This window comes from Cherax quadricarinatus, chromosome 64 (genome assembly GCF_038502225.1).
Source record: "Cherax quadricarinatus isolate ZL_2023a chromosome 64, ASM3850222v1, whole genome shotgun sequence".
Classification (NCBI taxonomy): Eukaryota; Metazoa; Arthropoda; class Malacostraca; order Decapoda; family Parastacidae; genus Cherax; species Cherax quadricarinatus.
In genome coordinates this window covers 3,480,645-3,506,337 of record NC_091355.1, presented here as the reverse complement: position 1 = coordinate 3,506,337, position 25,693 = coordinate 3,480,645, and the positions used below count along the sequence as shown (strand labels likewise).

Here is a 25,693-nt window from a genome sequence, read left to right as displayed (position 1 = left end):
AGGTATGAAACAGACTAAATGAATTAAAGACTTGTAAACATCTTTAAGAACAATCACCCAATACACCAAGGGACAAATCAAGACTCTCGACATGCTCAGTGTAATTATTGCAATACAGGTTTGAGAAAATAGGACTATTAAAATCTTCTGTACAGAAAGTCAATGTATATAATTAAAACTGTTATTCATAACAATGTAAAATATGAAATCTTACATTACAATAGAATCAATAGGGCCATTAAAGAATAATTTTCATGCCATTAAGCTAAAAAAAATATATCAGGATAGATTACAAATATTTTACATTGCTCATGCCTTCGAATAGAGGAGTAAAATCCTAACCTGTGCAAAAACCACGATCAAATTCATAAAACGAAATGATCTCTCAAAAAGGCATATACGCCTAAAACAAGTCTCCTACTGCAAGGCATGAACAAGCCAAACAAGTTAGCAAATAAGATAGGTCTGGAAAGAAGTGCAAGTGAGGTGTCTAGAGAAAAATGGCATTGGGCACAGGATGTGGAGAAACAAACATCAGTAACGAGGTTGTTTGCAGTAGTGGTAGTCTATACAACAGATTACAATATTTACAATAAATACAGCCGCAGTTTCACCTTCATAGGTTCTACACTTTAAGCTTATAATTTACAGGATCTGCTCTACTTGCAGTCATCTATACAGAAATACACAGAAAATATTAACTTTGCTGTACTTTGTACATTTAAAAACATTCACCAATATATACAATCTACATATACAATAGAGGTGTTGGTGTAGAAAAGTGTGGGCACCGCAATGTGGGTGGGCAAATGTCTGCCATGGGGTGGGTAGACTTGTAACACAGACCACACCATATTAGTGGGCAAGCCACAACACCACCCTCTGTCCCTGACAATACTACCAGGAGACTTTCTCACTGGGAAAGGGGATGGGGGGACTTCATCACCCTAAAAATCACACATTCATTGCATTCAGCTATCCTCTGGAGTTACAGCTGTTACTGACAATCCACAGTGCTTATTTTATCACTAGTCATTGTTATAAGCAGTACAATAAAAGTAACAAAATTGACCTTAACAAAACAGCCTACAGAATCTCTGTAAGTTAAAAGAAATAATCATGGGTTGCCAAAGGCTGAGATCTTGAGTCCATCCACACTGAGCTACATTCAGGAAACGAGCTCCAATGAAATGGACAGAGGACAAAACTTTGAATTTGTTAAGAGTCTTGGCTCTCTACATCATTGCTTCCTAAAAACTTAAGTCTAGTGGTCAGGCAGAGGTAACTTATAAAAGAAAGAGTGGAAGCTGGCATCACATCACCAGTACTACCACCATAGGAACAGAGGGAGACAGACAGCATATGAGGGAACGTCTTATTGCACTGTTTTTTCTAATACTGATATACACTGCTGTCTGCTCATAGCAACACTCCACCAATCCTAGAGAATTCTTGCTGAAGGATTCGTATCTAGCTTCAGAAATACCAGCCATGTCCTCACTTCAGCAAGAGGGGGATCCTACTTGTCCTTGGACAATCTTCTTCTTTTGTTTGGAGTATCTTCATTTGCTGCAATACAGAGAGCAATATTAGATATTTAATTTAGCCAAGATTTATTATTTGAATCATAAAAAGACTTTAATACAAAAGCATTTTCTGACTAGATCTAGACACAACACATGCATTTTTTGTATAGTCGAGAATGACACCCCTTTCACCAAGCTCTCCTGCAGTATTCTTTGTGCTCCTTAAATATATTCGCCTGAGAATTGAATCACATCTACGATATTTTTTCATTCAACCTTTATTATTAATTATTCAGTATTATTCTTCCTCTCCCATTATCCCTAAACAATGAAAGATTGTTTGCAATACTGAGTGAAGGGGTTGCCATATACCTATGCCAAATTTAAACTTTCCAAGGTATGAAAAACTTTTGCATAAATAAAAATATACTTGTTTTCTTTGAGCACCAGGAATGAGTTATCTGACAATAATGTTTCCACTATTTTGCTGTAAGTAAATGGTCTCATCTGTACAAGATCTCCTAACATTATATACCCATCTGGGAACTATTCTTCACTTACAGTCACTCTCCAAACATTTCAGATGCCTACAAATGTTGAAGATTAAAGAATAACCTGAAACACGTTAAAGAATTTCAAACGACTGTTAGCTAACGTATATCATATATATGAAGCACTCACCATCTGATTGCATTCAGAAGAATGTGTGAAATAAAAATGTTTATTAATCATATACATGTAGAAATAAGAATGTAAAATGAGAAATGAGCTAATTTCTGGACTTTCTCTAGCTTCCTATGTGCTTTGCTAGGTGTAAATTTTGCCCTGATCCTTTGCTGAGTATGCAAGGATTGAGCTATAGATCTTGGGTCAACCTCTCAATCCAGTGATGTACTCTAGTGCTTATATTTACTCTTTAATCCATGTACAGTCAGCCTCTACTAGATGACTTCCAAGGTCATTCACTTCTTTACTACTAAAAATTTTTTTTCCTAGATGAATATGACTGTTACATCCCTGAGAGGATTTTGCATGTAATAAAGTCTCCTCTTTATAAACATTATGTTCAAGGGAAAGGGGTTGAAAGAGCACTAAACCCATAGGGGTAATACAGTGCCTTAGGAAATTGGAGGAAGTCAGGTTCAATCCAAGGTAGGTAAGGTCAGATCCAAGTCTCTGGATCAAGAGTCCCTGTCTTTTGAAGGGGGAGGGGGTATCAAGTGTTTTCTTGGTTTGCATTCACCAGTGATAATGCTGAGATCATTTAATCTTTCCTCATGTTTGCCTTTTGGCTTTTGTACCCAGTTGGTGGTGAACCCTTGTACTATCTTTTAATTTTTTTTTTTGTTCTTGGCTGGTGTGGGTTCGCTAGTAGTAGTTATGCATTGTGAATAGTAATTTGACCACATGGGTCCTGTGAACTTATCTTTGGTTTACTAATTTACCATACGCCACTGATACACTCCTGCTTCTGTGTACTTCGGGGGACAGGTAAGGTATGTCTGCTTCCAGGTCTTGTACTTTGATTCCAAAAGTCTTTTCCACTTCAGGTAGTACAATGACTGACCTTTCTTAATTGACCTTGCACTTGCAGGTACTTAGTATTTTCTTGACCAATCCTACAGCCAATCTGTATTCTTTTTATTAGTTTTGCATTATCCACGAATATTGATATGTAGTCAAGTCTCCATGGTAGGTCATTTATATATACAATACTAGAAATAGTGGGGCTTAGCACTGGCCATTATGTTACTCTGCTGGTTACATTCACCTATGTTCATGATTTGCCTTTCCCAATGATAGGTTTCTGTCCTCAAGTTACTGTATTCCTTAATGCAAACACTGGGTCTGTGTTCTAGTCTGCCTCTCCAGTTGCATATCAGTCATTTGGAAGGCCTTCTTGAAGTTTAAGAACATGCAGTGTGACTACAATTCCCTTACCTGATCTCCATCAGGTTGTTATAGGCCTATTAGATACATTAGGTAAGATTTGGCATTATTTCTAAGCCAATGCTCTTCTCTATGTTAATGATTTAGAGAACATCACCTCCAAAGCCCAGTCACAGATCAGGCCTCAAAATGGAAAGGAAATACGGTGCTCATCATTAAAGTATGTATGCCAGGAGGCACACACTTCATTATCAAAATAATAGTCGACCCTGTTAGATGTTCCAGTGAAACAAATCAATGCTGGCCTGGCTACACATAGTGGGACATCACAGAATTACTTAAGGTTACAAGCTTCAAGGCTTGAGTGGTGAATAGATGCGTGTCAATGGTCTCCCTGTGTTGTGTGGTCTTCAGAGCCAAGTTTGTCACACATTTTTGCTATACACGAATTATTGTGGGCAAGAATAAATCGCTGACATGACAATTGCACAGATCACTGGATTACATAAGACAGGCCATCAAATAAAGGAAATAGTAAAAGCCATCAGCATGTGCGAGCATTCAGGGAGGAACTGGGTGTATCAGTTCTGTGATGGTAGTGATGACAAGCTCACACCATGAGCATGTCCACAAATGTCCTCACATATGTTAACTGTACTACAGTTAACTGTGAAACACTGTACTAATCAAATAAAGAAAAGCACACAAAAAGCAAAAGTTTGTAAGATATACTCATCACCTTACATTTTTTTTTTCAACATGCTGGCCATCTCTCACAGAGGCAGGGTGAAAAAAAAAAAAAAAAAAATCCACCGTCATTCACACAATCATTCTTTGCAGAGGAGCGCAGATACAACAATTCAGATGTCACTCCAAACAGCAACTATTCCAAACTATTCCTTTGAAGTGCAGGCACTGTACTTCCCACTTTCTGGACTCAAGTCCAGCTAACCAGCTTCCCTGAATCCCTTCACAAAATATTACCCTGCTCACACTCCAACAGCTCGTCAACTCCCAAAAACTATTTGTCTCTTTCACTCCTATCCAACATGCTCACACATCCCTGCTGTATGTCCAAGCCCCTTGCACACAAACCTCTTTTACCCCCTCCATCCATCCTTTCCTAGGACAACACCTACCTGTCCTCCCCTCCACTACCGATTTATACACCCTCCAAGTCTTTCTATTTTGCTCCATCCTCTCTAAATGACCAAACTATCACAACAACCCCTCCTCAACCCTCTGAATAATATTTTTATTAACTTCACACCTCCTAATTTCCACACTATGAATTCTCTGCATAATATTTACACCACACATTGTCCTTAGACATGACATTTCCACTGCCTCCAGCCTCTCCTCACTGCAGCATTTACAACCCATGCTACACACCCATATAAGAGTGTTGGTACCACTACACAGGGTGTCCACAAAAACACTCCCTGATTTCCAAGAGGTATAACATGTAACTTTATTGTAATAATCTTTCACAGTTAGTAGCTTCAGATGCAGGATTTCATTCAGTTTCATGTGGTATAGGATAGCATTAAAGGCACTCAATGTGTGCCCCTCTGGTTGCTCAGCAAACATCGATGTGATAGTCCAGTTTGGTCCAGATGCTTTGCAGCACATCTGGAGTTATTGTGCGAACTGCTTCAGTAATCGGAATTTTCAGCTCCTCCAGGGTTACAGGTGGTGGTGGTGGTACGTAAACTGTGCTTTTCATGTACCCCCAAAGAAAGAAGTCACAAACAGTTAGGTCCGGTTACCTCTGCAAGTGGCCTGTGAGGTCACCGGACCTAACTGTTTGTGACTTCTTTCTTTGGGGTACATGAAGAGCACAGTTTATGTACCACCACTACCTGCAACCCTGGAGGAGCTGAAATATCTGATCTCTGAAGCAGTTCGCACAATAACTCCAGATGTGCTGCAGAGCGTCTGGACCAAACTGGACTATTACATCGATGTTTGCCGAGCAACAAGAGGGGCACACATTGAGTGCCTTTAATGCTATCCTATACCACATGAAACTGAATGAAATCCTGCATCTGAAGCTACTAACTGTGAAAGATTATTACAATAAAGTTACATGTTATACCTGTTGGAAATCAGGGAGTGTTTTTGTGGCCACCCTGTACTCTCATACATTCTCCTCTTTGACTCCAGGGATAATGCTGTCTCCACAGATACCTCAATGCACCACTCACCTTTTTTCCTTCTTCAAATCTATGGTTTACCTCATCCTTCATAAACCCATCTACTAACAAGTCTACTCCCAAATATCTGAATACATTCACTTCTTCCATACTCCCTTCCACCAATGTGATATCCAATTTTTCTTTACCTAACTCGTTTGATATTTCCGTGTTCGAGTCAATAATGTTCTTTCCCCGGACTTCGTCCAAGCTGAAGGTGTCCCTCAGGGATGTGTTCTAAGCACAACACTTTTTCTCCTTGCTATAAATGATTTCGCCTCTGTTCTTCCACCCAATATTTGGTCATCACTCTATGTTGATGACTTCGCTATTGCTTGTGCAGGCGCTGACTGTCATCTTATTGCAGTTTCTCTCCAGCATGCGGTCGACCGTGTTTCCACTTGGGCCACCATGCATGGGTTTAAATTTTCAAGTACCAAAACTCACCAAATTACTTTCACTAGACGCTCTGTTATCTCCGATCATCCTTTGTATCTCTATGGCTCCCGTATCCCCGAACGTGATACAGTCAGGTTTCTAGACCTTCTCTTTGACCGTAGGTTATCCTGGAAACCTCACATTACCTCTCTGAAGGCAACTTGTCACAGCCGGCTAAACCTTCTTAAAACCCTTGCTCATCTTTCCTGGGGAGCTGATCGTCGAACTCTGCTTCGCCTACATTCAGCCCTCGTTTTATCGAAACTCGATTATGGTGACCAGATTTATTCCACAGCCTCTCCTGCTACTCTCTCTAACCTTAACTCTATCCATCACCAAGGATTACGTTTGTGCCTTGGTGCTTTTCGCTCTTCCACTGTTGAGAGCCTCTATACAGAAGCTAATGTTCCATCCTTGTCTGATCGCCGTGATGCCCATTGCCTTCGCTACTATGTACGCTCTCACGATCTACACAATCCTTCCATTTATAGAATGGTCACCGATATTAGTAGACATTCTTTATTCGTTCGCCGCCCCTGTTTGCTCCGTCCCTTTTCTCTTCGCCTACATTCACTCTTGTCTTCCCTTCAGTTACCACCTTTATATGTTCATGTAGCATCTCACTTTTCCCTACCCCCCTGGGAAGTTCCAGCTTTTCAGGTCTGTTCTTTCTCACTCCCTTGCTCGAAAGCTCAACTGCCTACGGTGGCTTCCCGCTCTCTTTTTCTTGATCACTTCCACTCCCATTCTCATGCCACCGCTGTGTACACAGATGGCTCTAAGTCTTCAGACTGCGTCGGATTCGCAGCAGTGTTTCCGGACAGCGTCGTGCGGGGGCATTTACTATCTTCGGCTAGCATTTTTACTGCTGAACTGTATGCCATTCTTGCAGCACTTATTCGTATCGCATCTATGCCCGTGTCATCATTTGTGGTAGTCTCAGACTCCCTTAGTGCTCTACAGGCTATACGAAAATTTGATACATCTCACCCCCTAGTTCTCCGTATCCAACTTTGGCTACACCGTATCTCTACGAAGCATAAAGATATTATTTTTTGTTGGGTCCCTGGTCATGTTGACGTACAGGGCAATGAACAGGCAGACACTGCTGCGCGGTCAGCAGTACATGACCTACCAATTTCCTATAGAGGTGTTCCATTTCTGGACTATTTTGCTACAATAGCTGCCCACCTTCGCGCCCGTTGGCAACAACGTTGGTCAACTCTGCTTGGTAACAAACTTCATTCTATTAAACCGAGCATAGGTTACTGGCCGTCTTCTTGTCATCAGTGCCGTGGTTGGGAGACCACACTCTCCCGTCTTCGCATTGGCCACACTCGTCTTACTCACGGGTATCTCATGGAGAGGCACCCTGTACCTCTCTGTGAGCAGTGTCAAGTTCCAGTATCGATTAGCCACATTCTGTTAGACTGCCCTCTCTATCAACGAGCATGCAGAATTTACCTCCAACGCCGTCTTTGTTCTACTACTCTCTCTTTACCTTCCCTTCTTGCTGATGGACCCTCCTTTAATCCTGACTCTCTCATTGACTTCTTGACAACGACTGATTTACTCCACAAACTCTGATGATGATACCTTACGCACTCCCCTCAGCCCTTTCTAGCTTCTCTTGCTGCCCTTTACCCTTTCACCATCCACTGCTCCGCTGTTATCCGTAACCTATTACTCGTCCACCTCCCTTTTACCACCTGATGCCCTTGCTTCCTTCCTGCCTTGCAGTGCTGTATAGCCCTTGTGGCTTAGCGCTTCTTTTTGATTATAATTAATAATAATATATTCACTTTCAACTTTCTTCTTTTACACGCCCTTCCAAACTCGTCCACCAACCTTTGCAACCTCTCTTTAGAATCTCCCAATAGCACAGTATCATCAGCAAAAGGTAACTGTGTCAACTCCCATTCTGTATTGGATTCCTTATAATTTAATCCCACCCCTCTCCCCAACACCCTAGCATTTACTTCTTTTACAACCCCATCCTTACATGTTCATCACACTAAAAAACAGACTAACAGTCTTTTAGTGCAAAACATTTAACAGGCTTCTGAAAGGACTGTAGTATTTCCCTGGATGGTTGCTGTCTTTTTCCATCACATTACAGGGTATGCAAACCAGATATATAAATTAGGAAATTTTTATTTGGATATGTTTCACTCATCATGTAAGTGAAATTTATCCTAACAAAAGTTTCCAAACACTACATGTGTCTAATTTATGTTTGTTTTGATATGTCTAGCTCCCCAAGAGTTTCATCATTATTTTGTTACTTTGAAATTGGTTAATTTTGTTAAGTTTCTTCTACCCCAAGACTTAAAACAGTGGCCTCTGATGGTAGTGAAGATGCCTGAAATTTCTAAGTAGGAAAAATACCTAACACATTCAGTGAAAACTCATCTTTCTTCAGCTTTATCGCTTGATCATTCGCTGCCATTTTCCTTCTGACAAGGCTATAAAGAAGCATTAGTGCACTTTTCACTATTATAGGTACAGTATGTAGATTTTTTTCAAATTACAAAGGTGAATATTTTCTTTAATGCAAAGCAATTAAGAAAAACATTCTAAGGTACTGTAGACATGCCTTGCTTTCTCTTCTCTTTCCTCGTAAAGGTTGTGCCTATGATCCCCATACATTTCTGCTTTGGTAACCGAATCACTCTCTCTTTTTGTCTTCCTTATATTGTGTTCCTCTTCCTTATACTGTGTTCTCATTAGGGATTTTCTAAAACCTTCACTGTTATTTCCTGTTAATATCTTGCAGTTCCATTTCCACAAGACAGTTAACCATCTGTGGAAGTTCTTGGATCAGGCCTCCTGATCACTCACATTGGTAGGTACTCTGCTCATCAAAAGTTTGCAAGTTTCCTTTTGAAAACAGTTAAAAGTTTGATGACAGTTCTACTTACACATAAGTGAAAGGGACTGAAAAGCCTTGGACTCCATGCTTACAGATTTATCCTAGTGTCTTGTTGCGTCTGTGCTCTTCACCGAGAATATTTTGCACCTTCTACCATGTCTCATGTTCTTCTGAGAGATTATTTCAATCTGAAGAGTTATAACCAGTTCCTCCAGCATTTGCCAGGCATAATGATGCATCTTTCTCAACGTCAGTCCATAGCATACTTAAAAGGTTTTAGTAAATCTCAATAGTTTAGATGTTTGATTGGAATTTATGTGAAATTTCTCTCTTTCTGCAAATCAGCAGTTTCACCACTTCAGTGACTGTCAGGGTATAATAATATCTGTATTAGAGAGTACAATAGTCTTAGTAATATTAATACCATGGCACTTTCCAGGTATTACCAGATCCAAAATTTAGATATAGCTTACCCCCCCTTTTTTTATATTTATATTTGCTAGAATCTTTACAGAAAATCTGATCTACACTTCAAGATTTAGATATACTCTACTTCTTCCTTATATATTTTGTTTTACTTGTTATCATCTTATAGAGAATATCTGATCTACATATTCAACTAAATATCTTTTTAAGCCTTTCTATTTCATATAATTTATTTATTCCCTTACACTCATGTTACACCTCTTCTACACATTTTCCATATGCTCAGCGAGCTAATCCTTGTATGTATCAGCAATTGGTTCCAGGGATCACCACCACCATGGACCAGGCTTCTTTCTTCTTTCAACACACTGGCCGTATCCCACCGAGGCGGGGGTGGCCCAAAAGGAAAAACGAAAGTTTCTCCTTTTACATTTAGTAATTTTTTTTTTCAGCAAGTCGGCCGTCTCCCACCGAGGCAGGGTGACCCAAAAAAGAAAGAAAATCCCCAAAAAGAAAATACTTCCATCATCATTCAACACTTTCACCACACTCGCACATTATCACTGTTTTTGCAGAGGTGCTCAGAATACACAGTTTAGAAGCATACACATATAAAGATACACAACATATCCCTCCAAACTGCCAATATCCCAAACCCCTCCTTTAAAGTGCAGGCATTGTACTTCCCATTTCCAGGGCTCAAGTCCGACTATATGAAAATAACCATTTCCCTGAATCCCTTCACTAAATATTACCCTGCTCACACTCCAACAGATCGTCAGGTCCCAAGTACCATTCGTCTCCATTCACTCCTATCTAACACGCTCACGCATGCTTGCTGGAAGTCCAAGCCCCTTGCCCACAAAACCTCCTTTACCCCCTCTCTCCAACCCTTTCGAGGACGACCCCTACCCCGCCTTCCTTCCCCTATAGATTTATATGCTTTCCATGTCATTCTACTTTGATCCATTCTCTCTAAATGACCAAACCACCTCAACAACCCCTCTTCTGCCCTCTGACTAATACTTTTATTAACTCCACACCTTTCCCTAATTTCCATACTCCGAATTTTCTGCATATTTACACCACACATTGCCCTTAAACAGGACATCTCCACTGCCTCCAACCGTCTCCTGGCTGCTGCATTTACCACCCAAGCTTCACACCCATATAAGAGTGTTGGTACTACTATAATTTCATACATTCCCTTCTTTGCCTCCATAGATAACGTTTTTTGACTCCACATATACCTCAACGCACCACTTACCTTTTTTCCCTCATCAATGCTATGATTAACCTCATCCTTCACAAATCCATCCCCCGACACGTCAACTCCCAAGTATCTGAAAACATTCACTTCTTCCATACTCCTCCTCCCCAATTTGATATCCAATTTTTCTTTATCTAAATCATTTGACACCCTCATCACCTTACTCTTTTCTATGTTCACTTTCAACTTTCTACCTTTATACACATTCCCAAACTCATCCACTAACCTTTGCAATTTTTCTTTAGAATCTCCCATAAGCACAGTATCATCAGCAAAAAGTAACTGTCAATTCCCATTTTGAATTTGATTCCCCATAATTTAGTCCCACCCCTCTCCCGAACACCCTAGCATTTACTTCCTTTACAACCCCATCTATAAATATATTAAACAACCATGGTGACATTACACATCCCTGTCAAGACCTACTTTTACCGGGAAGTAGTCTCCCTCTCTTCTACACACCCTAACCTGAGCCTCACTATCCTCATAAAAACTCTTTACAGCATTTAATAACTTACCACCTATTCCATATACTTGCAACATCTGCCACATTGCTCCTCTATCAATTAGTAATATATACAGGAAAAGGGGTTACTAGCGCCTTGCTCCCAGCATTTTAGTTGCCTCTTATGACATGCATGGCTTAAGGAGGAAGAATTCTGTTCCACTTCCCATGGAGATAAGAGGAAATAAACAACAAGAACTAACAAGAAAATAGAAGAAAACCCAGAAGGGTGTGTATATATATATATGCTTGTACATGCATGTGTAGTGTGACCTAAGTGTAAGTAGAGGTAGCAAGACATACCTGAAATCTTGCATGTTTATGAGACAGAAAAGAGACACCAGCAATCCTGCCATTATGTAAAACAATTACAGGCTTTAGTCTTACACTCGCTTGGCAGGATGGTAGTACCTCTCTGGGCAGTTGTCTACCAACCTACTACCTAGAATGGACCAGGCTGTCTACAGTATTTTGGAAAGAAAATATTACATGAATAAGAATTACTGTATTAATACAGGAAACCAAAGTGTAAATCAAATGTAAATAGAAGTTTGTAAGATTTACTATTGACTCTGGTGTTTGTAAGACAAAACAATCCTGCCACTGTGCAAAATATGTAAAAGGCATATATTTCACACTTGTATAACAGGATGGTAGCACCTCACTGAGTGGTTTAATATTTATCAACTTATTACAAAGTTCCTACACTGCTCCTTATTTCCTTGTATAAGCAGGCAATCTGTAGCCCTTGTATAAGCAGGCAATCTGTAGCCCTTGTATAAGCAGGCAATCTGTAGCCCTTGTATAAGCAGGCAATCTGTAGCCTTTGTATAAGCAGGCAATCTGTAGCCCTTGTATAAGCAGGCAATCTGTAGCCCTTGTATAAGCAGGCAATCTGTAGCCCTTGTATAAGCAGGCAATCTGTAGCCCTTGTATAAGCAGGCAATCTGTAGCCCTTGTATAAGCAGGCAATCTATAGCCCTTGTATAAGCAGGCAATCTGTAGCCCTTGTATAAGCAGGCAATCTGTAGCCCTTGTATAAGCAGGCAATCTGTAGCCCTTGTATAAGCAGGCAATCTGTAGCCCATGTATAAACAGGCAATCTGTAGCCCTTGTATAAGCAGGCAATCTATATCTATGTTGACACCAGTTTAACATCTCTGCTGATAGTGTATCTGACCCACTCGTGCAGCTCTTCCTATAGTTATAACCACCAATCTTTTTTAAATTTAAGCTTTTATTAAATTATCATATATCTTCCCTACTTTCACATTAAAAGAAAACTTACTTCATTTCATTTACAATTTCAATGTGATAACCTATCTGTTTGCAGTAATATGATTACACCATTTATTAGTCAAATTTGGAAAAATTTATCCGAGAAATGACGAATGTTACATCTTCAATAAATCACTTAGGGTTGCAAAACACACAAAGGCAGAATGAACACTGCCTTTGTGTCTTTATTTTACAGCTCGTCAGTATTTTATACACGTTAGTGATTCTATATTCACTATACAAGAAATTTTCCTCCATAAATGGAAGGAAGCGAGGGGAAAAATGGTGAGTGAAAAGATGATGGAAATAAGAAAAAAGAAAGAGGGGGGAGGTATGAGAAAGAAAAAATGTGGATGAACTAGGGGAAGAGAAGGATGTGGAAAGGAAGAAATAAGGAAAGTTGGGGAGGAAAGAGACAAAGGGGAGACAAACAAAAAGGTTACAATAGTAAACTGAAAAAAAAGGGGGGGGGCAGAATGGGGAAGAGTATGAAAATGAAAAATGAAGAGACAAGAAGGAAGTAATGGTGGACAGGAGTATGGACGATACAAGAAGTCAGGTATGAGAGGTAAGGAATTGAGATGAGAGGACATGAAGGTGAGGGTAGTGGTGAAGTCAAAGGAGATAGTGGTGATAGATGTGGTGGTGGTGAAGGCAGAAGATATAGTGGTGATTCATGTGGTGAAAAAAAGAGTTGGGAAGAATAAGAAAAGAGGGAGGAGGAAGAAATGGTTGTAAAGGAGAGAAAGGTTGATGGTGAAGAAGAAACAAAAGAAAGAAAAGGATGAAGGTTAAAATAGTACAAGTAGAAATGTGTTGCAAAGAATGTGGTGTAAATGATGAAGGCAAAAGGATGAAAGGAAGAAGAGAAAGAGGTGAAGGAGGAAGAGGATAAGGAAGATACAGAGGAATACGTCGGAAAGAAAGAGGTGACCAAGAAAGGGAGAGAAAGTGATGAAGAGTTAATGATAAGTAATAAACACATGCAATACATATGACTGCACTCTTCTGTTATAATAAAGTTCCTGTGTAAAAAAAAAAAAAACTACATGTGCATAAATATTTCAATGATATTTAAAATACTGTTTAATTATTAAACTAAATAAATATGATAAACATTTATATAACTATCTATAAAGATTGTAAAATGAAGCTGATGAAATGCAAAATTCTTAGAATGTCCTGACTGCAAATGTGTTAAGAATAAAATTATGAAAGTTTTGAAGGTAGTGTACCACAACATGCAGACATGAATAAAGATGTAAAAAATTCAAATAACCTACTGCAGCCTTGTAAGTGAAGAATAGGTAAGATGACTCCGTAAAAGAATTTTAATTGTTCCATTATTCCTTTCCCATGAGCAAGAATGCATATACAAACAAATATTCATACTGAAACCAGTCAGCAACCTACGTCAAGGCTAGAAATTTTTATATACATGAAGTAACAGTTAAACTATATTCACATGTTTAACATGAAGCCATATACAACATTCTAATTAAAGCATTAAGTAAAGGCAAAAAGAAACGTACACAAAACTATGAAAAAATATATCATTATTGTCAAGACTTGCAACACTGGTGAACATATTGTTTATGAACTCTTAAAACCACATTAACCATCATACACCTTAAAAATACTAAGCCTCATACAAACTGCTAAATTTTCTTTTCACTGAGTAAGCATTACAAAACTTGCCACATGATACACTAAATACCAAACAAAAAACTGCAGTAAACTTTACAATAATGAGGTTTAGTACAATGGTCACTCTGAACACTATACATCATCACACCTAAAATGAAAAGTCCCACTTCTTACCTTGGAGTAATTTCTTTTAGAGGTTCACTCCTTTTCTCCTATTTGCCCTCTAAGTGAATGAGCTACATTTGTTAACAGAAATATAAGGTGTGGACTGCTGAAGCAGTTGTAAAACATGATACTACTGGTATATACAAACACAAGAAATACCTGTTGCTGTACTTCTGGTTTTTCTTCGATTACTGGCATCTGGCTCTGACTGTTCACTGTCTTTTCTTGTTTTGGTGCCTTGTATTGGGCTCTTGTCTTTGTCCTTGGACTGTGGACTTTTGTCCTTGGGCATTATTTTGTTCTCCTTAATTACACTTGGAGTTCTTTTATCTTTTAATTGAGCATCTTTATCTTTCACAAGTTCTTTTCTTTCTAATTCTTTTTCCCTTGCTCCATCTTTTTCTCTAACTGGGTCTTTTACCCCTCTGTCTTTATTATCACGAATGGTTTGAGGTTTCACTAACTGACCCATTTGTCCTCTTTCTCTATATGGTTCTGGTGACTTTTCCTTATTTGTAACACGGTTGTTTTGTCTAGGAGTACGGCGTGTTGGAGTAGTGTCTCGCGTTGTGCCAATGGACTCTGCAGAACTTTGCCTTTCCCTACTACGTGTAGAAGTTTTGCAGGAAGTTCGACTGCTCCGAGATGATGGCCTGCAAGAATAAATATAGGTAAATAATGGACAAGGATAAATTGATAAATTTTATCCGAAACACTTTTATAAAAATACCATTCTTTTTAAGATGCAATCTACTTCATTTGCATTGTTTAAGTAAAACAAAAAAATAGCAAATTAGTAAACAGTCTAGTCATAGCTACAAAAGTGCACAAGTTACATTCCCTAACCCTTTGACTTTTGTCCATTTATATACGTCTTACGAGCCAGTGTTTCGGACATATGTACTATACTCAATAATTCTAGCAGCTTCAAATCAAGCAGGAGAAAGCTGGTAAGCCCATGTGTGAGAGAATGGGTCAGTGTGAACTGTATAAAAAAAAATCCTGCAGCATGCAGTACATAATGAGAGAAAAAAAACTCCGACCGTATTTTTGGATTAAAACGCCAACTTTGAGGTGTACGTATTTTCCTATAGTATTTATGGTTGTATTCTCGTTTTCTTGGTCTCATTTGACAGAATGGAAAATATATTAAAGAAATAGAGATTATTTTGATTAGTTTCACGATGAAAACGACCTTGAAATTGAGCTCAAAGTAGCGGAAACGTTCAATTTTTACCAATGTTCAAGCAAGCAAATCACACCACACGTTCAATACACGTCAACTGGGGAGTCTAATATTCTTTCACTAGTGCACTGATATTATTTATAAAATTTTTACAATAATGCAGTAACCTGCATAACAGTAAATCTTCTATTTTTTTGTGTGACTAAAAAATCAAAATAGAAAGCAAGAGTAATATAAGAGGGGCCTGGAGACATGACTAATGAACAGAGGGTATGTTATTTTAGTGCCAAGAATGTCTGCATTGTTTATTCTGGACCCTATTTTGAAATTGGCAGAGGCGCCTGACTATGACAGTTTAGATGTCACTACGAACAGCCAATATCCCGAACCCCTCCTTTAAAGTGAAGGCACTGTACTTCCCACCTCCAGGACTCAAGTCTGGCTAACCAGTTTCCCTTAATCCCTTCACAAAATATTACCCTGCTCACACTCCAACAGCTCGTCAGGTCCCAAAAATTATTCATCTCCATTCACTCCTATCTAATGTGCTCACACAGGCCTGCTGCATATCCAGACCTCTTGCACACAAAACCTCTTTAACCCCTAGCTCCCTCCTTTCCTAGGACGACCCCTACCCCTCCACTACAGATTTATACACCCTCTAAGTAAACCTATTTTGCTCCATCCTCTCTAAATGACAAAACCACCTCAATAACCTTTCTTCAGCCCTCTGAATAATACTTTTAATAACTCTGCACTTCCTAATTTCCACACTACAAATTCTCTGAATAATATTTACACCACACACTGCCTTTAGACACGACATCTCCACTGCCTCCAGCCTCTTTGTCGCTGCGGCATTCACAACCCATGGTTTACACCCACATAAAAATGTTATACTGACATAATTCAAGCATAACAATGCAAGGTTCCCCTACCATGGATGCCAACTCTCTACCTTTTAATGAAGACTAATCTATTATACTTGCTTTCATTTAAATTTTACTCTTGCACTAACCCCTACCCACACACCCCTTACTCTCTCACTCACTTATTTCACACTTGCACATCCCTCTGCAGTATGTCCCTTATGGGTTTGGCACTAATTTTTTTTTTGAGAGAAAGCTGGTAGGCCTACATATGAAAGAATGGGTCTATGTGGTCAGTGTGCACAGTATAAAAAAAAATCCTGCAGAACACAGTGCATAATGAGAAAAAAAAAAAAACTTTGACCATGTTTTTGGTTTAAAACAGCGACTCTGCAGTGTATTTTCGTATGGTATTTATGGTTGTATACTAGTTTTCCTGGTCTCATTTTATAGAATGGAAGACATATTACAGAAATTGAAATGATTTTAATTGGTTTCACAATGAAAAGTACCTTGATATTGAGCTCAAAGTAGCAGAAATGTTCGATTTTTGCCAAAGTTCAAAATTATACAAATCATGCCACGCGTCCAATACACGTCAACTGGCAAGTCTGATATTCTTTCTCAAGTGCACTGATATTATTTATACCATTTCTACACTAATGCAGTAGTCTGCATAACAGTAAATCTTCTATTTTTTGTGAGAATAAAATTTCAAAGTGGGAAGCAAAAGAAATGTAAGAGGGGCCTGGGGACGTGACTAATGCACAGAGAAAATGTTATTTTAGTGCCAGGAATGTCTGTCTTGTTTATTCTGGACCCTATTTGGAAATTGGCATCTTTTGAAATGAGAGAGAAACTGGCAAAATTGCCAATTTCTGACCACTTTATTGGGTAGTTGAAATCAGTAAATGGGTGGTTTCTTGTACTCATTTAATAGAAAAAATGGAGTTCTAGTGAAATAGTTATGATTTTTGTCGACTAGTACACTGGAATTGGCCAAAAATAGGGCTCAAAGTGGGCGAAATCGCCGATGCGTAAACATCATTGAGACCGCTAACCTCGTGAGAGCATAATTCCGTAAGTTTTCCATCAAATTTTATACTTTTGGTGTCATTATGATCGGGAAAAGATTCTCTATCATTCCATAAGAAATTTTTTTTTTTCCCGAAAAATTTTCAACCCTGAGAACAAGTTTGGTAGAGGCCCTTTTGACCCTGAAAGGGTTAAAGTGCAGGCATTGTACTTCCCATTTCCAGGGCTCAAGTCTGGCTAATTGTAATTACACTATTATTATTATTATTATTATTATTCTTACATTCTTCAAAAATAAGGGAAAGACAATCCTTAGAACTATCTATAGATAAGCATATCACCTGGTCCTTTAGAACATATTCAATATATTTAACCCCATTTCACTGTCAGGGCTCCAAAATTAAAAGTGCCAACAATGCTGGTATTTAAAAAATTCTTCTAAGTGGTAATTTTTTTTTCTGAGGGTAATGACACCAAAACTCATTCAGTTAGATGGCAAATTTGTGCAATTATGCAGGTGAAAAGTTAGCAGTCTGGGCACAATTTACTCAGCAACAATTTTACTCATCTTAAGTTCTATTTTAAGCCAATTCCACTGCTCAATTCAAATTCTTAGTATTTCACTAGCTTGCCTTCTGTTCTATTAACCGAGCACAAGAATCGCCCATTCAACTATCAGAACTACCCTTTACAGTGCATAGAATGCAGTAATTTAGTCAGTTTTACAAAAAATTCAACAACTTCCAATTTGAAAACAGTCCAAAATAAATATTGTATGTATTCCAGCAACTAAAGCAACATTCTTTGTTAATTAATCATGCCTCCAGGCTTTTCTTATATTACTCTTGCCCTCCATTTTGAATGAATTACACAAAAAATCTAAGTTTTACCCTATTTCTTGGATAATAAAATACAATATAACCAGAAATGATTGCTCATGGTCTAAGTTATCCCAATAATTGAAGCAGACTTAGTAAAACTGCATGAAATAGACCTGGCTGGGGAGGATGGGGGGGCGTCTTACCCTTCTTCAGGAAAATTGTTAAAAAAATAATATTTCTGCTGCTCTGAGCCCTATTTCAAGCTAGTTCCAGTAATTTAACCAAGTCTGTGACTACAAATAGGTATTCACATAAAATATATGTAAATCATAATTAATCTGTAATGTATTTCAAGACAGCTCATTAAATGAGATGCAACTACATACCTATTCAAAATATCTTTTTTTTTTAACATATCAGCCGTTTCCTACCAAGGCAGGGTGACAAAAAAAAAACTTTCAACAATACTCAACTCAGTCTTACCAGAAGCATGCTGATACTATGTTTCATATTTTATAATATGAAAAAGCAAGAAACAGAATGTTTTGAAGTAAAATCAGAGAGGAACCATTAAATTTAATACAAAAGGACATTTTACAAAGAAATTTGTTTAATTCTTCATTACCTGTTAAGGTACAGTATTTAATAACACTACTACTAATAATAATAATAATAATCTTATTTCTGTAAGTACATGTACAAAGCATACAGGCCTAGCTGACATTAATGACATACTATATAGAAAGCTGCTTGTTATGCAGAGCATTTTGGGCAAAGTAGGTCAGTTTTGCCCCAGGATGCAACCCACACCAGTTGAGTAACACCCAGTTAACCATTTTATACTGATGGGTGAACATGGATAGGTGTCGTATGGAAACTCATCCTAATGTTTTCCAGCCATACCGGGCACTCGAACTCTGGATCTCAGTGTGTGAGCCAAGTACACTAGCAATCGAGTTACGGGACATCAGTCCTTTCACATTGCAGTTAATTTTCAGGTTTGCTCTCAAAATTATCAATTGTTGTACAACCAAAATGTATGAAATTAAGCTTTTCTTATTTTTTTCAACATATGAAGAACATACATGTTCTATATTCATTATTTTCCATTAACCCTGGCATTACTGATGCCAGGGTCCCTCACATAGATCCACATTATGAGCTCAGCACACTCAGATAAGCTGTGAGCAGTAAATTTTGGCATAGATACAAGAGAAAGGGTCTGTGCAGCAAGTGTGCACAGTATAAAAAAAATTCAGCGTCATGTATTGCATGATGCAAAAAGCAAAACTGATCTTGTGTTTGGTTAAAAATAACTAATGAGGCGTTTTATAGGATGGCTTTTATAGTTTTATTGGCCGTTTCTTGGTATCACCTGATAAAATGGAAGATGTACTAAAGATGATTTTAGTTGGTTCCAGGAATGGAAGTAGCTTGAAATCAGCCTTAAATTAACAGAGGTATTCGATTTTTGCCAATATTCCTGAGGACAGGTAAAGCCTCCTTACACTCTCCTGTCTGTTTTATGGGTTTTTACTATTTTTTTTTTTTCAACAAGTCGGCCGTCTCCCACCGAGGCAGGGTGACCCAAAAAGAAAGAAAATCCCCAAAAAGAAAAAACTTTCATCATTCAACACTTTCACCTCACTCACACAATCACTGTTTTTGCAGAGGTGCTCATAACACAACAGTTTAGAAGCATATACGTATAAAGATACACAACATATCCCTCAAAACTGCTAATATCCTGAAACCCCTCCTTTAGAGTGCAGGCATTGTACTTCCCATTTCCAGGGCTCAAGTTCGGCTATATAAAAATAACCGGTTTCCCTGAATCCCTTCACTAAATATTACCCTGCTCACACTCCAACAGATCGTCAGGTCCCAAATACCATTCGTCTCCATTCACTCCTATCAAACACGCTCATGCACGCCTGCTGGAAGTCCAAGCCCCTCGCCCACAAAACCTCCCTTACCCCTTCCTTCCAACCTTTTCGAGGATGACCCCTACCCCGCCTTCCTTCTCCTACAGATTTAAATGCTTTTCATGTCATTCTACTTTGATCCATTCTCTCTAAATGACCAAACCACTTCAGCAACCCCTCTTAAGCCCTCTGACTAATACTTTTATTAACTCCACACCATCTCCTAATTTCCACACTCCGAATTTTCTGCATAATATTTACACCAGACATTGCCCTTAGTCAGGACATCTCCACTGCCTCCAACCGCCTCCTCGCTGCTGCATTCACAACCCAAGCTTCACACCCATATAAGAGTGTTGGTACTACTATACTTTCATACATTCCCTTCTTTGCCTCCATAGATAATGTTTTTTGACTCCACATATACTTAAACGCACCACTCACCTTTTTTCCCTCATCAATTCTATGATTAACCTCATCCTTCATAAATCCATCCGCCGACATGTCAACTCCCAAGTATCTGAAAACATTCACTTCTTCCATACTCCTCCTCCCCAATTTGATATCCAATTTTTCTTTATCTAAATCATTTGATACCCTCATCACTATATTTAATTTAACCCTTAAACGGTCCAAAGAGATCGACGTTCAAATTCGTATTGCTACAAAAGTAGATCTACTTTTTTTACATATTTTCAAATATAAAAAAAAAAAATGTAGATAAGTTTTTTTTTTACACGTTTTCAAATGTAAAACAAAAAAGAAGAACTACATTTTTTTACATACTTTCAGATGTTGAAAAAACGTATATATACGTTCGGACCATTTAAGGGTTAATTAGTGGGATACCATAAACCACAACCATTCCTGGTTATGTTTATTATCCGAGAAGTAGGATAAATCTTTGTGATAATGATGAATTCAAAAATGGAAGGCAATTTGTAATACAGGAGAGGCCTGAGGATGTGATTAATGAACAGAGGAAATGTTGTTTTAGTGCCTGGAATGTCTTGTGGTTATTTTGAACTGTTTTTAAACTGGAATTTTTTTAAATTTGCATAAAACTGGCCAAATTACCAATTACAGAATAGTTTTGATAGTTGAATGGGTTGTTTCTTGTGCTCCATCAATAGAACAGAAAGCACACTAGCAAAACAGCTAAGAATTTGGTCAAACTGAGCAATGGAACCGGCTTAAAATAGGACTTGAAGTTAGCAGAAATCGCTGATGCATAAATTGCACCCAGACTGCTAACCTTACATCTGTGAAATTCCATGTTTTCCACTAAATCTTATATTTTTGGTTTACCTGGAGAGAGTTCCAGGGGTCAACGCCCCCGCAGCCCAGTCTGTGACCAGACCTCTTGGTGACATTACCCCCAGAAAAAAATTCTCTACCATTTCAGAAGAATTTTTTTTTTAAATGTGGATACTGCACACAATTTCAGGGGTTAGGATAGTGAAAGGGTTAAAACCAGCCTGAATACTGAAAAAAAATATTTTATATTAAATTAGAAAAATAAGATAAAAAAATGACCTTCATTAAATTATGAAAATTAAAGGCATAAGGAAGTCAATAAAAGGTAAAAATAATTATATAAAAATTTAATGTTATGCTAGAAATCAAACTATGTCTAGCAAGAAAAGTTTAAAGATAAGATGGATACAATGAGAAGAGAGTGACAATAATAAGATCATGCAGAATGCATAGTGCATGCAAATTGAAATGTTGCACAAATGTAAAAGCAATAATATGAACAAAGAGGAATTATACAGGATCAAACCAAAGTCACAATGCCCCTGATTAGAGGCAAGGATTAATACTTGCTAAATTCAGAAGCACACTTTAATGCACAGTAACATGGTTTATACAGACTTTAAATTTAAAGTCCCAAGATTAAGTACTGGATAGTAATTTCATTTCTCCACTCTGCCTGCCCCCTCCCAACAACAAACAATAAAATACAATTACTACAGGCATACCATGTTGAACACTACCCTTGTCCGACACCTAGCTGAGCTGATAGGAAGCAAAGGTAAACCGCCAAAACCTGCCTTATATTTATTACTGTACCACACTGACTGGCTTCGTCCGTGCATCATCTGCATGCCTATAGACCTTGTAATTGGGTACACTGTACCCAATTACTCTTTCCCCAGAAAGATACATTAGTTACAATCAATGGTTAATAGTATACAGTGCATCTTACAAGGAAGAGCACAGTTATGTATAGCAGTCTGGGCAGTCTAAAGCTAGTATCAAACCTAACTGTATAAAAATAAATATACTGGACAGTGTATACATAAATGTAGAACACACTAGAAAATAAAACTACATAATACTGTACAGTAATATAACATTTTGTGAAGAGATAGCATTTAGTGAAAGACATTAAGAATTAATACCAAAACGAAAATTGACCAAGAAAATTAAAAATAAAAAGAATTTAATAATGCAATAATAGTTGGAGATACAACGACATTAAAAATAAAAGAATGTGGAATTACATCAGAAAATTTCTTGGGGAGCCACATTAATTGCAGAAAGGAATACCAAGTTTCAAGAGTGATGCCTGTATTTTGTTATAGTTTTCTAGGTATCTTAGATTAACATCAGTACTATAACGTAGTGTGTTGAAGATGTGAAGTGAATTGCAGGAAGTATAGCATTTAGATTTAACCCTTTGACTGTCGCAGGCCCCTTTCTGAAACTGTGCTATGTCGATAAATTTTGGAAAAAAAAAAAAATATTATTTTTTCTTATGAAATGATAGATAATCTTTTCCTGATGGTAATAACACCAAAAGAATGAAATTTGGTTGAAAACTCAAGGAATTACGCTCCCGCGAAGTTAGTGGTCTCGGCGACATATATGCATCGGCAATTTCGTCAACTTTGAGCCCTGTTTTTGGCCAATTCCGTTGTTCCAGTTGACCAAACTCATAGCTATTTCTTTAGAACTCCATTTTTTCTATCAGTTGAGTACAAGAAACCACCCATTTACCGATTTGAACTATCCAGTAAAGTGGTCAGAAATTGGCAATTTGGCCAATTTCACGCAAATTAAAAAAGATGCCAATTTCAAAATAGGGTCCAGAATAAACAATGTAGATATTCTTAGCACTAAAATAACATATCCTCTGTTCATTAGTCCCATCTCCAGGCCCCTCTTATATTACTATTGCTTTCTATTTTGATTTTTTATTCATAACAAAAAATACAAAATTTACTGTCATGCAGACTACTGCATTATTGTAAAAATGGTATAAATAATATCAGTGTACTAGTGAAAGAATATTAGACTCCCCAGTTGACGTGTATTGGACGTGTGGTGTAATTTGCTTACTCCTGAACATTGGTAAAAATCGAACATTTCCGCTACTTTGAGCTCAATTTCAAGGTAGTTTTCATTGTTAAGTAATAAAAATCATCTCTATTTCTGTAATATGTTTTCCATTTTATCACATGAGACCATGAAAATGAAAATACAACGATAAATGCTATACGAAAATACACCTCAAAGTTGGCGTTTTAACCCAACCAAAAAAACGGTCATTTTTTTTTCTCATTATGCACTGCATGCTGCAGGATTTTTTTATGTGGTGCACACTCACCACACAGACCCATTCTCTCACATGTGGGCCTACCAGCTTTCTCCTGCTTGATTTGAAGCCGCTAGAATTTACGCGTATAAATACGTATGTCAGAAACAGTGGCGTGAAAGACGTATATATATGACAAACAGTCAAAGGGTTAATAGGTTAACCCTTAAACGGTCCAAACAGATCGACGTTCAAATTCGTAGTGCTACAAAAGTAGATCTACTTTTTTTTTTACATATTTTCAAATATAACAAAAAAATTAAATGTAGATAAAAGTTTTTTTTATATGTTTTCAAATGTAAAACAAAAAAGATCTACATTTTTTTACATACTTTCAGATGTTGAAAAAACGCATATATACGTTTGGACCATTTAAGGGTTAAAGGCTTTGTGTATTGCATAAAACTGGAGTTTATAATGGTTCTGAGGGCTTTGTGTGATAATTAGCCTGAGGTGGACAGTTGAGGTACAACCCCAAGCATGAATTCAATAGGCGAGATATGGATATGACAGAAGAGTGCTTTAATATAGATTGAGGAAATAATAGCAATTTTTGGAGAGTATACATTTTTTGAAAACTTTTTAAATTTGCTAGACAAGAACACTAAATATTAATCTATTATCTAAGAGACCAAGGAACTTACCCTCATTTTAGGTTATATGCAAACTAATCCATAATATAGAAGGCACATGCTTTATTTAAAAAAAAAACTAAGAAAAAGGTGGTAAACTTGCACCATCAACAATTTCATAGATTGTTCATGCAGGTTTCATAGGATTAAGAAGCAAAATTCTTTGCATACACTTAAAAAAGAGCAATCAAGATGCAAGTGCAGCCTCTGTCTTTTGTCTTCAGAAATGATACTCTACAAAACAAATAAATTTAAGCAGGATTTAAATCTGTATTTACATCTGCACACCATTGCAAAGACAGTGATAGTGTGAATGGATGGGAGATGCAGGTGGGAAGTACAATGCCTGCAACTTTAACCCTTTGAGGGTCGACAGGCCCTCTCCGAAACTCGTTCTCAGGGTCGACCAAATTTAAAAAAAAAAAAAAATTATTTTCTCTTATGAAAAGATAGAGAATCTTTTCCCGATCATAAAGACACCAAAAGTTTGAAATTTGATAGAAAACTTACGGAATTATGCTCTCGCAAAGTTAGCGGTCTCGGCGATGTTTACGCATCGGCGATTTTGCCCACTTTGAGCCCCATTTTCGGCCAATTTCCCTGTACTAGTCGACAAAAAACATGAATATTTCGCTAGAACTCCATTTTTTCTATCGAAAGGGTGCAAGAAACCACCCATTTATGAAATTCAACTATCCAGTACAGTGGTCAGAATTTAGCAATTTTGCCAATTTCACACAAATTTCAAAAGATGCCAATTTCCGAATAGGGTCCAGAATAAACAAGAAAGACATTCCTGGCACTAAAATGACATTTCCTTTAGTCATTAGTCACGTCTCAAGGCCCCTCTTATATTCTTTTGCTTTCCACTTTGAATTTTTATTCTCACAAAAATTATAAGATTTACTGTTATGCAGACTACTGCATTAGTGTAAAAAATGGTATAAATATTATTGGTGCACTTGTGAAAGAATATTAGACTCACCAGTTGATGTGTATTGCACGCTTGGCATGATTTGTTTACTTTTGAAGTTTGGTAAAAATCGAACATTTCTGCTACTTTGAGCTCAATTTCAAGGCACCTTTCATTGTAAAACCAGTCAAAATCATCTCAATTTCTGTAATATGTCTTCCATTCTATAAAATGAGACCAAGAAAACTAGAATACAACAATAAATACCATACGAAAATACACTGCAAAGTCGCTGATTTATTCCAAAAAAAATGGTCAAAGTTTTTTTTTTTTCTCATTATGCACTGTGTGCTGCAGTATTTTTTTTAGACTGTGCACACTGACCACATAGACCCATTCTTTCATATGAAGGCCTACCAGCTTTCTCCCACTAGATTTGAGGCCGCTAGAATTTATGTGTACTAGTACGTCAAAAACCCCTACGCGTACGATGTACTAG

At 37.7% G+C, this 25,693-nt stretch overlaps 1 protein-coding gene and 1 long non-coding RNA gene across 4 annotated transcripts in view; one reads left to right on the top strand and one right to left on the bottom strand.

Moving 5' to 3' along the window:
• The window catches only part of LOC138854599 (uncharacterized), a 95,649-nt gene that overhangs the window by 49,933 nt on the left and 20,023 nt on the right, over positions 1–25,693 (top strand). The window lies entirely within an intron of this gene.
• Positions 155–25,693, bottom strand: part of LOC128700070 (streptococcal hemagglutinin-like) — a 156,606-nt gene continuing 131,067 nt past the window's right edge. For 2 of the 3 annotated variants that reach the window (XM_070098722.1, XM_053793027.2), the window contains exons 7-8: positions 14,372–14,865; positions 155–1,569 (exon numbers count right to left, since the gene is read on the bottom strand). In XM_070098722.1, the coding sequence (XP_069954823.1) occupies positions 1,520–1,569; positions 14,372–14,865 (544 nt within the window). In that variant the 3' untranslated portion in view covers positions 155–1,519. Of the gene's footprint in view, positions 1,570–14,371; positions 14,866–25,693 lie in introns of those variants that run through there. The other variant, XM_070098723.1, reaches the window with a different exon arrangement.